The sequence below is a fragment of the Beta vulgaris genome, chromosome 4 (assembly GCF_026745355.1).
Source record: "Beta vulgaris subsp. vulgaris cultivar EL10 chromosome 4, EL10.2, whole genome shotgun sequence".
Taxonomy (NCBI): domain Eukaryota; kingdom Viridiplantae; phylum Streptophyta; class Magnoliopsida; order Caryophyllales; family Amaranthaceae; genus Beta; species Beta vulgaris.
This window is the reverse complement of record NC_079205.1, coordinates 45,972,280-45,990,367: the sequence shown is the minus strand read 5'-3', so window position 1 is coordinate 45,990,367 and position 18,088 is coordinate 45,972,280. Positions and strand designations below refer to the sequence as shown.

At 33.8% G+C, this 18,088-nt stretch overlaps 1 protein-coding gene across 5 annotated transcripts; it reads right to left on the bottom strand.

Moving 5' to 3' along the window:
- Positions 1-697: 697 nt before the first annotated feature.
- Positions 698-9,333, bottom strand: LOC104891139 (CRC domain-containing protein TSO1). 5 transcript variants are annotated; one of them, XM_010676791.4, is made up of 11 exons: positions 8,863-9,333; positions 5,427-5,581; positions 4,624-5,323; positions 3,418-3,902; positions 3,152-3,226; positions 2,638-2,815; positions 2,461-2,556; positions 2,313-2,379; positions 1,599-1,734; positions 1,297-1,481; positions 698-1,193 (listed from the first exon to the last, which is right to left on the bottom strand). In XM_010676791.4, the coding sequence occupies exons 1-11, from the start codon at positions 8,920-8,922 to the stop codon at positions 1,180-1,182; spliced, it is 2,151 nt and encodes a 716-aa protein (XP_010675093.2). In that variant the 5' UTR covers positions 8,923-9,333; the 3' UTR covers positions 698-1,179. The 5 variants fall into 5 exon arrangements, with proteins under 5 accessions (XP_010675093.2, XP_010675094.2, XP_010675092.2 ...); XM_010676792.4 differs by having other exon boundaries at positions 698-1,187; XM_010676790.4 differs by having other exon boundaries at positions 698-1,481; positions 8,863-9,332.
- Positions 9,334-18,088: the final 8,755 nt, after the last annotated feature.

The window sequence follows — 18,088 nt, the reverse complement described above, 5'->3', positions numbered from 1 at the left end:
AGCATTTCGTAAACATACATATTTTGTACATGTAAATATCAATGCAATACTTTTTGAAATCTACACCATCATTTGGTTTCCTTTTGGTCATACATGTAAAGGGAATCAACGAAATTAATGGACAAAATAAATTAATGAAGAATAATAAATTATTTAAGCAAGTATAGTAGCGACAATTTAACTATAGCCACTCAAAAACCTTCCAAAAATAAACTTAATCTACTCTCTAAATTATTTTGTTGGGGAGAGATGACTTCAATTATGATTGGTCTTGTAAGAGATCGACTACATTTAATTTAAAATTAGGTAACAGCTCAAGTCCAATATTAAGAAGAGAACGAACTACTTTTTCGAATATAGTGACTGGTTTAACAATTTAGTAACCTATTTAATCTATTTAGTTTAATCAATTTAGTGCTAACATTCTTCAATCAATTTAGTGATATAATTTAATCTATTTGGTAAAACTGCCAAGTTATTTTTTAAAATTGTTCGTTGTAGTTCTAAGTTCAAAGGGAAATAAAGGAAGGAGAAGATAAGGAACTTCTAGGTTGATACGAGATGTCTAGAGATAATGTTGGTTAAAATGAGATGGGATGCACTTGTTAAGATAACTGGGAGAAAGTAGCTTTGAATTTGTCTAATTTTATTTAAAATTAAACCACCTTCTCCTCACTATTATTTTTAAGATAATATCTTCAATAACAATGATATATAAAATCTTCAGCGTCTGTTCTACAATAATTTATTCAGTCTATGAAGACTGAAGTACTAACTGCTAACAACACAACTTCAACTACCCATTATGAGACCTTTGACTAATACAATCTAAAATAAATAAAATTTTCTAGCTGACAGCAACTACATCCCCAGGACAGGACAATCCCAACTTTCCAATCAAAACTTGAGCACCTAGAGAACGATATAATACAATGATCTACAGCATACAAACTACAAGCATAACATAGCACTGTGAACTACAAAAGATTTTGTACACATAGTCTAACTACATCTACTAGTATATTAATCATACTAATACAAAGTACTTATTACGAATCTAAACAAGACTTTTAATACAAGCATTTGAGAGTAGTACGCTATCTCACGGAAGCTTTCCCAGCAATTCCGTGCTTTCTTTCTCTGGAGTGAAAGTTGGTATTGACGGGATTGAACGGAGAATCAACTTCCTACAGCTTTTCCAACCAGGAGATGTTTCAAAGTCACAATGAGGAGGTGAAATTCTTTTACAATTAGGAGATGCAGACTTAATAGAAGTAGTAGGAAGTGAGTAATCACCCTTCAAGTTCAAGGCATTGGTGGCATCATCTTCTAGAACTTCTATCTTGAGATCTTCCTCAAAGGACATCTGATCAGCATAATCAATATTCTGGGATGCGCATGATTGGAGGAAAGGTTCATCGGCAAGTGTGGGAAAATGTGGAGCTGTGCCTCCAAAGTGAAAAGGCCGCCGCACAGGTTGCCTGTTAGGGAAGTCATTAGTAGAGAGTATTTGATCTTGAGAGATCTTTGACTTTGAAAGGAAGTATGTAAACAAGGATTCATCTTCTGATGGGAGGAAAAGAAAATCAATTTAGTACCTTGCATTATCTGAAGGATCTGATGTTGCTTTATCATGATTCTCCTCATCTATTCTGGCAATATCATCATGCACACCTACATCTGATGCGTTCCGCTGGTGGAATTTAGTTTCGTGAAAGAAAATACTTTCAGTTCCTACAAAACAAAAATAGTGAAAAAAGAAATTTATGACATTGTTATTAGCAAAGCATTACATCATACTAATGCATAATGTAAAAAAGCATGATTGAGGGCAAAGGCAACGTTTACTGTTCTTCCAACCAAAAAACTGTCGTGAAAATATGATGAGAATTCTGAAAGGACAAAGATAAATGTTATATGATTGCTTGTTGATAATTGAAGTTAGACTATACCCCTCATCTTTTCATGAATCAATCTCAACTGTACTTGTCTAGACTTATTTGTCTCAATAGCCTTGAACTAAATTGAATTTTCTAGCTCTTAGCTGAACTTTTTAGCCCTCAATTTTCGCTCGGAAATGAAGATTTTAATTCCTGAACTGGGATTCTTTGAAGTTATTAGTCCTAAATTGATCATTTGAGCTCATTAGTCTTGAATTGAGCTTATTTAAACTATTTAGTCCAGGAGTACTGAACTTACTAGTCCTGATATGATTTCTAAGCCTATCTAAATATATTAGAAAGTGAACTTCTTAAGGTACAAAAGATGGGAACTAAGCCTGAAATCTGATGCAAACTTTAACTGAGTCTTACCTTCCTTTCGACCAAATGTGTTTTTACATCCTTCACATCTGCAGCTCAGAGAACATCCAACACCTCCCTTGAAAACATAACCAATTCCATGCTTTCATTAGCTATTAGAGACAAAATGGAATGGAAAAAGAATGATGGAAAAACAGACCTGAAAGCATTCACAGTATTTCTTCAGGCAACCAGACTTCTTACAGTTGCATCCTCTTTTATGTCTGGCTGAAGCTGGAGTTTTGTTCACCTCTTCCTATAATCAGAAAGTAAAACATAAATATATTTAATTTAATCTAGTGATATCAGCGGAAAAAAAGTTGGCCAAGCATCCTACCATGCTGTTTGGAGTGTCAGAACACCTTATCACTTTAGGAGCAAAAGCAAGTGGATTGCGTGATTCTATCTGTCGTCGAGTTTCAAGCACAGTTTCCTCATGAATAGGCTTGTTAAAGCAATCTTGGCAATTACAGGGCTCAACACAGTACAACCCAGCCGCAAAACACTCGCAGTAACTGCATCAAGGAGGAATAAGCAAATAATGGAAGTGCATCTAAAAAGAACATTAAAATGTTCAAACAACAATAGACAAGACAAATCAGTAGCCCAAATTTTCCAAAAATGATAATAAAAGAAACCCTGATTACATCACCTGGTTTTGTTTAGTCTATGTTATACGTTCAGCATAAGTGCAAAAATAATTACCAGTGGATCTTTTATTCAACTTCGAAGACTAAGTGACTAACTATGTTGTGCCTATATTTATCATTTGAATGCCTATAATCACAAGATAAATAAGCAATTAGATCATTGATAAGAGTAAAGACGTAAAGTCCAGTATGTGCACTCACAGTTTCAAGCATTTTGACCTCTTACAATTACAGCGCTTGCAAGAATCAGTTTCTTCTACATTTTCTGACTTCCGCCTGCAGTACATGACACATAGAACTTAGTTATTGACAATGCTAGCACTCTTCCCAACACTGATTTTGCTGTTGGGCAAGGCCCCTGATTGGCAGATCCAAAGCAGCTGAATAGGCAAATACAGTGACCTACTATAAGTTGGAACTTTATAAGAAGCAATGGAGAGCACACACATCACAGTAGAAGTATATACCGTTTCTTCTTCGGAGAATTCTGAGAGAGCTCAATGCCCTCCCCAACTACAGTGTTTTCAGATGCATTTCCAGACACCGAAAGTCCATCGTTTTGTTCATCCGGATCTCTTTCCAGTTCTGAGGTAGTTTGGGTGGCAAGAGGCTTTATATCAGATATTTGAGAATCGAAAGAAGATGTAGTGCATGGCGAGCTAATTAACTGCCTTCTACACGTCAAAGTCTGCCTCTTGACAATTATTTTATCTTTAGCAGCAGCTGCTAGAGCATTCAAGTGCAAACCAATACCAGGGAGTACTGATGAAAATTTGCTGCCTCCTGGTCTGCTGGTCATCAGAAACTTATCAGTTGAGATACTAGGATTAGCAGATAGTATAGTTGGAGAACTGCCTGTTGAATCAGCTAGTAGTTTCCTATAATGAGATCCAGACATCTCATAAACTAGGCAACGCCGTCTTGTCGTCTGCTGCTGCTGATGAGGACAAGACTAAGGACAAATGTAGATGTCAGTGTAATTATTATTGGAGTAAATAAGACAAAAAGTGTCGTAAATGATGTATGAAAAAATAACAGTCATGGCATATGAAAGTCAATAAATAAGTTACATGTTATCCACCTATGAACATGTCAAGGAGCATATGAGACAGGAACAGCAAATAGTTACCTTACCTACATTATAAACAAATGACTCAAATTTTGCTGTTTGTAATATAATGGATCCTCCAATATCACCAAATAATAGAAGCCATAAACATCAGACGACACCGTAAAACAATTCTTACCAGAAGAGAAAACAGACAACAGAAGAAGGGTGGGGGAAAAGTACCAGTCTACACTCTACATTCAATGCAGATATGGTATAGCGCCAATAGACTTGTTTAATAGCATAAGAGGCAAGATAGAAGCTCATTTAACAAGTTTATTTCTCTACAGAACAATCCATAGACTATGTATTCTAAAAGATGTGATGCAAATCTCTCATATACGCCCCATTGATTCTTCTGTTAAACTGCATATAATGCTTAGTCCAGAAGATTACAACAGAATATTGCAGAAATTTCAAAAGAGAAATATGAAGGAGATGCTTCCGAACATATCAATGCTCTGTATTGAAGTGGTCGTACTAATATTAGAAGCATGAAACTATGCCAAGCTTGACAATGCAAGACGAAGTAGAGGTCACTACTTAAAACAGTTATATTACCTACCTTGTCATCTTTTTCAGTCTTCATATATTGGACAACTTCCTCAGCATGTACAGCACGATCATTACCAGAAGGCAGTTCAATTCTTTCATTTAAATTTCCAATTTCAACCGGCTTCTCTGAAGGTAAATCCATTTGATGGTTTTCAGAAATAACAGGACAAACAGGTCGCGGGTCATTCATAAGTTCATTTGGGGGCTGCAAGACTGTTGCAACAAACGAAAGCATCCCCGGATCTGCACTTCTTTCATCCAGCTCATCATGATAATTTTCCTTGGTAGGTGAATGACAATTTAAAATACCAGAAGCTTCACTAACAAATTTCTCCCACTCACATACTTCCTTACTCTGTTTCATTTGATTTGCCTTTGTCTGTACACTCATTTCAGTTTCAAATGAACAGTCTGCTTCTTTAGAATTTTCATGAACGACCTTCACAGGAATTCTTTCTGTTCCAGGTACATGAAACCCATGATTTGGCTTCACAGCATCACAATGGACCTCATTATTCTGACTAGTATTGCAATCATAATTCAAGGGTCTTGGAATCTCAGAGCCCAGCTTTGAGGATTCATCATTTGTACTGACAGTCACCTCTTTTTTAATTTTGTCCACCTCTTCGGAATTCAGATGATGAGCTGGCTCTATTGCAACTGAGGTATTTAGGTTTTGATTTTCACCACCATTCTTAGCATTAATTGCCCTGAGATGACGAGAAGTAAAATGTAGATCTTACAATTTCATATGAATACATTATATAGCATTACTGATATTTTATTGGTTAGAAGCAGAAAACAAAATAATACCTTCTTATCTTAGTTTCTTTCAAAAAGCTAGTTGGAGGAGTCTGAAATGCTTGAGGAGACGGAAAACTAAGAAGGTGGAATGCCTGTGCATTGTGGCCCACACTAAATGATTTGATAGGTGACAAAGTGCTGATGTAATTAAAGACTGGAGAATCCTGCAGATGAGCATCATTTTGAGCAGCTTAGAAGTGAAATTGATGATATGAATACAGAATTATGATATGATATCTAAAATGAGTCAATAGATATGACTTATGAGAGTCAAGATTTCTCCTGAGTGCACCCCTGATAGGCTAAATTAGATGAATATGAAAAGACAACAGCCTAAAGCCTTCCCGTGAAAGAAAATGAGTTGGACCAACCAGCCAACAGTGAGGAACTAGCCTCCAAGCGCACCTTTGAAAGTTCCATTTGGCCAATTATTAAGATTAATCATAAGCAGCAAGGTCTCTTTACAAGGCCATTCAAGACATAGGATTTTAATTACCCAAATAAACAGAAATTGAACAAGTGAAGGCAATGAAAAATATATTGCATGCATGGTAGATTAAAGATGATCTGGAGAAAGTGCAGATTTATTACAAAACACACAGTGCAAGGTTTGGTTATCAGTAGACCTCCCAAAAATTGACCTGGCCCAAATATCTTGTCAAACCTGTCTAAAAGTATACGGACCGGAACAATTTATTTCAACAAGGACTCGCAAACCACTTAAAACTATTCGAAATAGTCTTGACTGAAATATTCACGAGATACTTACCCCGAAGCTAAAGATACTTGCAAATTTAACAAACCCACTTGAGAAGTCTGGTTTTTCAACATTAGTAATTCCCAACACAACTAAATAAAAGAGGATCCAATGAATACAACTTTATAACTATGATAATTGAGAACTATAAGTAGTTTTAGAAAATTCTCCATTGCATAACACAAACTATCATATGTATCTTGTTTAAGCAGATTAGCCGTTTTCAGTAGACTCTTGTGAGGAGCAATATGTATTTCATAAATTCTGCCTTAAGTAATAAATTGAATAAAGGGATAACAAATGATGCTGCCCGTTAGCCCAAGGTTCCCACAAGCCTCAGATTTACAGAATGCAATATAGTGAATAACCCTCGACTACACAGAATTATTAATTTCAAACTTCTTGTAGAACTATGTCATATGCAATTTGTAAATTTAACATCATTAAGCCAAACACCTGAAATTTGTGAGACCTCAAAAAATTGAGACAAACTTTACACACTAGGATTTTGATAGTTTAATAGATGTGTATGGCAAATGAAGCTTCAATGACACTACAAAATTATTCCCTGTATCACTTTTTGATGTTGTATCAGAAATTTCTTTCAGATTGTAAAAGGTGTTGATCATAGTGCTAATACAAAATTTCAGAACTATTCCTATCTCACCCCTGCCATCATGACATGATTTTCCTCATAGATAAAACTCACATATATCATTTTCATGTAGTAAGTAGGGCCAATTTAGCCATTTATTTTGCCTCCTTGATTCCTCCATGCAATCCCAAAACAGCACTTAAGAGTATCTTAAAACTTTTACCTAGTAAGTGGTAGCAACACCTGACACTATACATGATTGAAAAATAATAACACTATAGTTTTCAAATCAATTCAAACACTTTTATGATAACTACATGTTGAGGTGAAATTATTGGTGTCCCTCAACCCCACCAAAACATACTACCCCCACCCCATGACCTCACGTCCCCACCCCACCCCACACTCAAAAATAAGGAGCATAATAGCATACATGAACAGACTTTGATCTAATAAACACAATTTAAAACGCAATAAACTCTGTAAGTATCTATGATGAGCTTTATGAAACTTCAATGGTTAACAATGGCACAAGCTTTGATGAGTATCCAAGGTGGTTACTCTATCTAAAGGTTAAGGATACAATAATCTCAATTAACTGTAACAGTGTAACTAACTACTGCACAGTTTACTCCACTAACAAAAACTATCACAAACAAAACACTTTGTCCACTCGTTGAACGCACAGACAAAACGAGATTTGTGGCAGATCATGAATTCTTTTAAGCTTTTAAGATATTCACCTTCAAATCCAACATCTAAAATCTTATAAAAGTGCATTCACCCAGGCTCACTCTTTTTCCACCCCTTCCAAGACAAACAGCAATTAAAGATGAATGTGCATATTGCTTGTGTAGCTTAAGTGTAATACCAAAGATGCTACGAATATGAGAAATCATTATATGTGATTCGACCAATTTTTAATCCCATGGATTCCCATTATAATAGAGGAGATACTTGAAATACATTAACATAACACTTTCACTGAGCAACAAACCAAAAGTTTCCATTCAATGCAATAATGCAACTAAATTCATGAAATTGTTTTTTGCCCTTCCGAGAAAACTCCGCATTGTTCACCAACCAAACAAAACTATCCATCAAAATTTACCATTAGTTAAATCCAAAAGTACAATTGTAACACACATAAACCCATCCAAATCTCCTCTTTTAACACTTACCACACCTAAATTAAGAACTAAAAACCAATATACCAATAACATATAAAATGTGATGATAAATACATATTTATACATACAGGCTGTAGATATATAACTTTCCAAGGAAGGAGACCACAAGATAGTGCACGACAAATTACCAATTAGAATTAAAAAATTGCACAACAATTATCAAAAATATTAAAATAAAAAAGTGCACGACAAAATGGTTCTTTCTTTTTCTTTGCATTTGGCTGCCAAACAATTTGAGATAAGGAATATGACGGGTGATTTGGGACACTTTGGAAACTCAACGAGGTTGACTTAATGGTCAAACTACCATCACACAAATTGAAAGTCACAGGTTCTAAACCCCTCACCACCAAAAACAATCATTAATTACCATCAAATTGTTGGATGATAAATTGGATTTTCCCTGCATTTTCCAATTTCAGAAAATAATTTCTGAGGACATAAAAATAGAAGAAAATTACACTAAAAAATCATAACTAAATCACCTGACTATAACTTTCCTTTTATCTTCCCTAATTTATATATATATATATAACACACAAAAATAGAAATTTGACAAAATGCAGACCCTTCAACAGAACAAAACTCACCCAAAAAAAAAAAACAATTATAACTAAAAATAAAACACTACAATTTGTTAAAGATATATCCTTCACACAATTAACTTCATCAAAAATTATGTTTTTGTGGGTGAAGTAATTTTTTGCTTAACTAAAAAAATTTCATAAAATTTAGAACAAAAAAATTAGCCATAAAAACATAACCCAATTTCCATGCAGATCTAAAACCAACAAAAATCTCCATATTTCACATAGATAACTCCAACATTTCCAAAAAAAAACTGGGTTTTCTAATTCATGCAACAAAAAACAAAACCCACAAATTAAAATTGCAGAAAAATACCTCAAATTTGGAAAGAAAAGAAGAAGGACTAGGTTGAGTTGTTTTATCTGGGGTATCCATGAAAAGAAAGTAATGAAGATGAAGAGCTCTCAGAGCTCTTCAACATTCTCTCTCTCACGCTCCCTTCTTTTTTTTTCTCTCTCCTGTTTATCTCTCTAAGATTAAAAAAATAAAAATAAAAAAAGACTCTTCCCCAAATTCAAGGAAAAATTGGGCACTGTAATTATTTTTTTATTTCAACTGTTGATATTTTTAATTAGGTTTTTGGGGGGCAGAAAGGCGGGAAAATATTTGGGGGGTGATTTTTTTTATTTTCTTTCTTTTTATGATATAGAGGTGTCGACATATGGCAAGATATGTGGGTCCACTTGGTTTTATGCTTCTTTCTTTTTTTTGTCGTTTATTTTAATTTTTGGGAGTTTGGGTTACAGGGTGGTAACAGTTACTGACTCACTGACTGTCAGAAATAGGAATACAGTACAGTGAAATAAAAATGAAATGTGTGTATTTATACTTGGAGAATGATATATGTAGCCCTTAGGGCTATGTATAAGGTGCTTAAAATGGAAATAAAATAATGAATCAAGCATTTATTACCTCAGTTGATGTGAAAATGTGTCTTAAATTCTTAAACTGTTTCCATTTAGAGAAATGTATTTAATGCTTATATGTAGCCCTAAGGGCTACATATAACATTACCCTTTATACTTTTATACTTTCTGGTATGGGTAGAGAAGGTTTGTATGTTTGGGGTGTCTGTATTTTTGACAGATTAGGAAATTGTAATCAAGTTGGTGGAAGTGGATATTTTATAGTAGGAAGGAATGATTTTAGAACAAGTTCATGTACGGTTTGTCTGAATTGATTTTTGCCTTTTCTGTTGTTGGATTGACTTTTCAAATCATATTATTGGTACCATAATTTGGTGGTGTACATTTGTTGAATGGAGCTTGTCTAGAACAATCATTGTGAGATGTTAAAATGGCCTATTACAAGGACATGTTTGACATTTCGTGTAAAAAGATAAAAACCAGACTTTGGAACTTTAGTGTCAAAGTTCAATAGAATTGTACTTTGTACCGCCTTCTTGGCTCATATGGATAAAAAAAAAAGTTTAATAGAATTGATACCAATATCAAAATAACTCTTATTTTGGTACCTATGTAAGTGAATTTTGGTATCAACTTTGAGTTTTGGCCCCAACTTTCAATTTTTGTATCACTAATACCTCGAGTTAAGTACACAACTGGGTACTCAACTTTGCCTTTTGTTTCAGTTAGGTAATTCAACTTTAAAAAGTTTCAGTTTGGGTACTCCTTTCTAACAACCGTTAGTTTAGTTATCGAACTTTGCAAACTAACCGTTATCAGCACAAAAATGAAAAAATGTGAAATGACAATAATTATGTATTTTTTTAAGTCTTCTTTTCTCTCTCCTCAAACCCTGCCTCATTCATCTCCTCCCTTCCGCTGCTTCTTCAGACTTCTTCAATCACCTTCCTCAATTTCCCAGAAAAGGTTCTTAGCTTTTTTGCAGAATATCAAAAGATCACTTTAGATAAAAAGAGCAAATAATAAACTCATGCAAAAATAAAATCATCACAGCGGATAAAATTACACTATGTAGTTCAAAGATTCATTTCATCATATATCTACAGACTACATTATATTGCACACATGTACAAATAAATTTATCATATCAGACATGGTTGCACAATTCAGTTCAATATCATTATATATGCATAGTCGCATACTCATCTTTAAGCAAATTACTGCTACACAAATACAAATGGAGAAATTCCACTATAAGTTCAGAATCCATAAAAACTCAAGATCTAAGTCAAAAACCCGGAAACTCAAAAAGAGGGGATGAAAATTCAACAAAAATACCCAATAATCTACTGAACAGAAATAATCAGACCCAAAACACGAAGTTGCATAACCTAATTCTAGAACAAAATCGACCACTAAAAAAATAATTACCCAGAATATAATTCAGAAACCCACAGAAATTCATCAACCCAACAAGTCAAACCCACATAACAAAACAATAAAAACCCACAAAAATTCATCAACCCAACAAAGATTCTCCATAATTTTCAATCAAATTTCTCAACCGGGTCAATCAAAAATTGAATTTTTGGATAAGGGTTTGATGCAAAAAAGGGAATTTTAAATGAATTCAAATCTGGACACTAGCTTAAATGTCAATTTATTATCCAAAGTGATGAAAAAAAAGAGGAAATAATTAATAAACCCCAAAAGAGAAAGAAAAATAGAATTTTAAAAGACGATACGAGCTTTGCTAATAAAATCGAAATTTCAACTGTGTACTCGATCAACTGTATAACTGTTAGCAGCTTTGCTAAAATAATCCAAATATGATCAGCTCCGCCTCCACCTCCACCAGATCTACCTTCGTCTCCGCGACTCCAATTAGATCATTTACCCGATGGTCCCAAGTTCGTTTCCAGTCGAAGTATCTTTTTTCTCTCTTGATTTTAATTAATTCAATGTTTGCATGCTTGTTTAGGGTCACCTTTTTCTAGTTTCAAACGTATGTATCAAATCTCTTAATACCGCAAGCTTTTTGTTTATCCTTATTATTTATCAAAGAGGAGAGGAGCTTGAAGCAGGGGAAGAGAGAGAATAATAGAGTAGAGAGGAATTAGAGGAGAAAGAAAAAAGTCAAAAAGTTTGTCAAAAAGTTGAAAACTGATGCCATGTCATATTTTTTCTTTTTTGTGTGTTGAAAACGATAAGTTATCAAAGTTCAGTACCAAACTAACGGGGTCCATTTTGAGTATCCAAACCGTAACTTTTTAAAGTTCAGTACCCAAATTGAAACAAAAGACAAAGTTGAGTATCCACAAATGTTTTTTTTTCTTTCTTATAAAAGTGAAATTTGTGATAAGCGTAAAATGTTAAAGTGTAACATGTAAAAAAAAAAAGAGAAAACTAAAGTATTTTAAGAAATAACAAAACATGATTTATGTTTTATGTATGAACATTTGTAAATAAAATAAAAGAAAAAAGAAGAATGAGGTGTATGGCTTACATTCATTATGACCCCACAACTCCCGTGATTATTTTTCAAAGATGACCATCTTTGAATTTTCAACAATATTGACTCTTAAGAACGTATATTCCTCTTATTTTTTTGGCTACTCTTGAGGTCCATAAGTAATAAGTCCCCCTTCTATTATTCAAAAACACTTGGCATATCATCATGAGTGGCCAAAATAGCTTCTCACACAAAAAGACAAAAGAAAAAAACAGACGCTGAATTTGGGTACCAACATATCAAAGTTCAGTAAAAGTGGAACCAATACAAATACCAAAATTTAAAGTTGATACCAAATTACCAATATAGGTACCAAAATTTAAAGTTGATACCAAATTACTGTACCAAAGGAGGTATTAGGAGTTAAGTACAAAACGGAACATTAAAAATTATAGGTCCTTGAGAAGGAGTCTCTCTCTGGTTGTGCTAGGGTTTGAGTGATAGTCCTGGGTTTCCATTCTCTCTTCTCGATACTTCGATCCTTGTGATCCCTCTTGGGATTGGCGTCAGACTATATGGCTGATGAGGTCACCCTTAAAGTTTATGGCTTGAAAATTAAGGCAGAGAAAAATCAAGCAATGGCATTAGATGAGATACCTGACATCGAAAATAATCAAGATTTTGACCTAACTTTGATTAGAACGGTTGTGACAATGAGATCTTTCAACTTTGAAGCGCTCAAACGAACCCTAAACCAGATTTGGGCGGTTTCAAAGGGAGCGCTTTTTCGGACTAAAGAAAACGATCTTTTTTGTGGTTCAGTTTGCTTGTAAACATGACAAAGAGAAGGTTATGGCTGATTGGCTGGCATCAAACAAACAATTTTCTTTTCGTAAGAAACTTTTTTAATTGACATCGGAAAAACATACAAAAATGAAAAAACGAAATTAAAACGCAAGAGCAGGAATATGAGTTGTTTTGACATAAGTAGCAATGTCATGAGCCTTCTGAACGTTCGATCTTGCAACCTTGGTAATGCGACACCATTGTAGAGACTTGCCAAGCGTGAGAATATCCTGGAGGGTCCACTTGATGGAGAGTGGAGAAGTAGTATGGTTGCTTAGTCCACATACCATTTTCAGAATCAGTGCAAAGATCAAGTTGATGATAGCCTTGTTCCTGGGACCACCGAAGCGCATGGAGGCAGGCCTACAGAGTCTCGATCATGAGGGGGTCTAAGCGTAGATACACTTGCCCTGTCCCGTGTCCAGTGGAGGAGTAGTGGTGCAGGCCACCGAAGCGATGCTAGCCATAATTAAAGAATGTTTCTTCCAAGAACCATCAACTTGGATGTAAATTTTAGGTGTGCCTTGTGTAGAGAAACATTATATGTGCAACACAGAAGCCAAGAGGGAATTGTGGTTCACGTCATTGTTTCTTCAAAGGCTTAGGTGTTGAGATGAAAGAACCATGTTGCTGGAGGAAGTTATTCACAGAATGGCGCATAGTTTCAAGAGTCGGGCGTGCTCTGTTTAAAGATCCTATCATTGCGATAACACCAGAAGGCCCACAATGTAGCAACGAAAATGGGGATACGATCACCGTGGGCACCATCTTGTTGCCTAAGATAGAGGAGCCAGGCAAGAATCCATTCTTTATAAGGAATGTAGGTCGTTGTTTGAGAGCAGATACCAAGGGAACCCGTACGCAAGGCACCAGAAGCGAGGGGACATAGTCGAAAGAGATGTGGACAATCCTCTGGACCACTAGAGCATAGTTGGCATAATTCTGAAATGTCAATTCCTCGATGGCGAAGGTTGGAAGCAACAGCAAGACAGTTGTGCCATAGCTTCCAAAAAAAGAGTTTCCATTTAGGCATGATGTTCAGACTTCAGAGGAGTCGAAAAAATTTTGACTCGCGATGGGGGTTCATGCTGCAGATTTCTTGTTTTTGAGAGAGAATATAGTAACTGGATTTGGTTGTATACTGACCTGACGCTGTGAAAGGCTAGTAGTGGGTATCTGAAGGGTCCCCTTGAGCTGGCAATTCGAGATTTTGAATGGCGTTGCCACCTTATAGGTAGGGTCTCTTATGTTACCCAACCAGCAGGGGTGGGCTTTGCAACGCCTCAACTACTATTTTTCTCGACCAAGTAAATAAATTTAGAGAAAGTAATTAAGGGATATATAATACAAACTTCCAAAAGAAAACCTATTTTCCTACTATATCCTTCGTAGCTCTTTCATTAATTTTCTTTTGTTGGTACTTGATTTTGCCCGTGTTCACGAGAAAAAATAAATAGTACCCTATGTTGAATTTTTACTTATTACTTCCTTCGTTTAGAAATAGTTGCACCATTTGTATAGTGTTTATTATTCACATCTTGCACTTTGATTGTCTTTGATGATTTATATTTTAGGAAAAATATAGTCATATGAGATCTTGTTAGATTCGTCTCAATGTATATTACTTTAATATCAACTTTTAATAATTTTTACTTAATGATAATTAGAGATATTAATGTCAAATAATACATTGGCAAACATGTAATGGTGCAACTATTTCTAAACGAAGGAAGTATATTAGTAGAAGGAGAGTAGGAGACTATTGGCTTGCCCCACAATATTGAGTTATTCTTCCAAGCATCCTAGGATTTGGTGTTTTAATATAATAGTATATTGTATATATACGTATTATATTTTTTTTTTAAAAGGGAGGGAGAAGGCGCCCTAACTGGACCGGAACCACACAAATCGACCCAACTCGGATTTGCAGGCAAGGCCCCTTGGAAGTAAGGGGGAATGTTAAGGGAAAATCCCCACCCCCAAAGTGCCTATAGTGGGGTTTGATCGCACAACCTCTAGGTTGTGAGATACAAACCAAACCACTAGACCAAGTATTACTCCATCCGTTACGCATGATGTTCGAGGTCGGACTTTGACCACTAATTACTATCAATCTACGTTGATAAACTTTTTATAAAAATAATATTATTATACTTCCTCCATTGCATGATACTCGCTACAATTTTTATTGTGAGAAGTTTCACATTACTTGCTACAATTCCTTTTTGGGAAATATACTCTCTCTATCTCTCTCCTCTCACATGGGTCCCTTTTCTTTTTACTCTATACCTCTTTCTTCTCCAAAAATTGCCTAGGAGTCTGTGAGTTGAGAAGTCTAGCGAGTAATTTAAAACGGAGGAAGTAGTATTTTTCGAGACGGATCCAATGGTATAATTTTTATAATTTTTGTTTACCATATTATGAGAATATTTTTGGTCAAAATAAATTTTCGTAAAGCGTGAATGCCTTATATTTTGAAACGGAAGGAGTACTTGGTATATATATGTACTAGTTTTTTATGCACGCGATGCGTGCGACGACATTGTTGGGGATAACTAATTACTCAGTAGTAAAACAAATCAAAAACGAAAATTGAATATTTAGAGGCGTTACACTATCATTTCCTCGTCTAGCTTGTCTTCTTGCATTTCCAGAATCTCTTTGTTCAGGGGTTATTGAATTTCTTTGTTGCCTTTTATTTCCATCCATCTAGTCTTACGTTCTTGCGTTATTTGCACTTCAAAGTCGTCCATTATAAATCTATATCGTAGCATATGTAATGTTCTTAGTGTAGTCATTATTCTATAAATATGTTAGGAAGTTTTATTTTTTTTAAAAAAATTAATCACCTTTGTTCTTGACAACTTTTTTTCCTTGATAATTGTGCATTTGCAAAAATGCTATCAAGTTCTTAAAAAATATTTTTTGATCTCAATATACGAGTTTAAGTATTTTATCTCAAACTCTTTTTAATATATGGGCACATACTAATTCGAGTTCTCATATTTTGTCTCAATTTTTCGTTGAATTTTAAACGAAATTTCATTTCTTTTTAATATATGGGCATAAAAACTATTCGATTTCTCATATTTTGTTGAAATTTTTGACAAAAAAAAAAATCATTATTGACGAAATTTCATTTTTTTTCTAGCATTTATGATGTAATCTTAATTTGAATTTCAACTATTTTCGAATTGAATTCTAAATAAACTATATTTGAAGTTATTTTTTTTTTTGAAGAAAATTTAATACAAAACATATTCTTAATAGTTGTTGTAATTTGAGTTTGATTTACGCGAACATATTTCATATTTTTAAGATTTACTGACCATAAAACAGTACACATGACTTTATTTCGATGAGTTCATTTAGTTGTGGTTTGCGCTATATAACTGTGTACCTGATTAACAGTAAGAATCGACAAATTTGAGAGTTTTCTATCTGAGAATGTTGTGAAGCTCTAATATATGAAGAAAATTGATTTTTTGTTTGGAGTTTGTGTTCTAGAAAATTTGATTTGAGAGGCTCATGATTTTTTTTTTGTTATGTATGTTGTATTAATATTTGGTAAGTTATTGATAGTGAATCCTTTTGATTGAATTTTTTATTAGCAAGTTTATGTGATTGAGCATTATATGACTTAATTGGGTTAATAGAAATTTTATTGATTTTATTTGTTTTGGCAAGTTCATGCATGGGATTGGGGTTGATTAGCTGTCAGAAGGTTGTTTGTGGAAAATAGGAATATATAATCTATGTGTAGTGAGGGGCATTTAAGTATATTTCAAGAGGGACACCGTTGCTCCCCCTTGGCTTAGATAATAGAGATTATATGCATTCAACAGGGCATATTGAAGTGAAATATAGAAAATACGATAGCTTCCCTTTGATTACCATAAACTAGCCTTCTTTGCACGCGATGCGTGCGTGAATAATTTTGGCGATTATTATTAAATTTCATCTAAATGTAATTTTGAAGGATGTAATTTACAATCATAATTAGTTCTAATGAAATATCATGTGGTGTAAATACAAAATATAAAAATTACTTGATGAAAAAGTTGTTTTCTTGGTATTTTTATTACTCAATGGATGTTGGCATTGTTATTGCATTTTAAAGTTTAGATAAAATTAAAATTTTATGTCTTTGGTTTTGTAATTGATTTGAAAACTGCTTTAGTTTTGTTAATTTGTTCTTCAATCAAAAACTTTTTCTTTCACTACACATATTTTTATGAAAGTTTATTTTAGCTACTTTGGACTTCCTTTGATATACATATTTTAAATTAGAAAGTGCTATGACTGAGGAAAATCTCGAAATCTTAATAGGTAATATTTTTTATTGAATGAAGGGTTAAAAAGTCTTTTCAAAGGGGGGACACCATAGCTCTCCTCTTGGCTTATATAATCTCTATTATATAAGCCAAGGGGGAAGCTATGGTGTCCTATCTTGAAAATACTTATATACCCTTCACAAAAAAATCTTCTTAATTCTTTCCTCATTTACACATATGGGCAATAAAGAAAGTTTTGCATTACCAAAAAGAATACATAAAAATGTGTAAAAGAAAAATCGCCAATTGAAAATATAAATTGGTGACTAAATCAATTTTCGAACAATTATAAAAATGAAAGATTCATAGAGATTCTCACTATCTAAATTTCAAGTTGCAATAACGATTTCAAATAACATCTATTAACAACCCATAAAAGAATTAAAAAACTTAACTAGAGAATATTCATTTTGAATTTTTTTTGGGGAATTACAATTAGTTGGGATAATAAATAATTAAAGATATAAACATACAGCTTCAAATAATATCAATTTATAACTTATTATTTTTATTGAAGCATTACTCACCATAGTATGCCAAAAAACCTCTATTACCCAGTGAAATTAAATTGCACTACTACTCATAAAATATGCCTGTAAAATATATATATTTGAAATAAATAAATAACATAATCTATATCATTTTTTAAAAGGATAGTTTTTGAATATTCTACCAAATACAAGATAACGTATCCTACATCGACTTAGTCCTTTTTGAAAAACACTACTCTTTACATTAGAAATGCAAATAAAAAATCATAATGCTCATCAATATTCACCATAAATATTACACTATTAAGTTAGTTTATTAACCTTTTTTGATGTTACTATTAATATTAATATACTGTCGCACACATCGCGTGCATATATTGCTAGTAGAGATATATAGCAACCTAAGTCATATCCGAATAATCACTAAGGGCCTGTTCTCCCCAACTTATTTTCAGTTCAGTTTAGTTCAGCTCAGTTCAGTTCAGTTCAACTCAGCTCTATTCTTTTATAACCATTTTGTTCAGCTCAGCTCTATTATTTTATAACCATTTT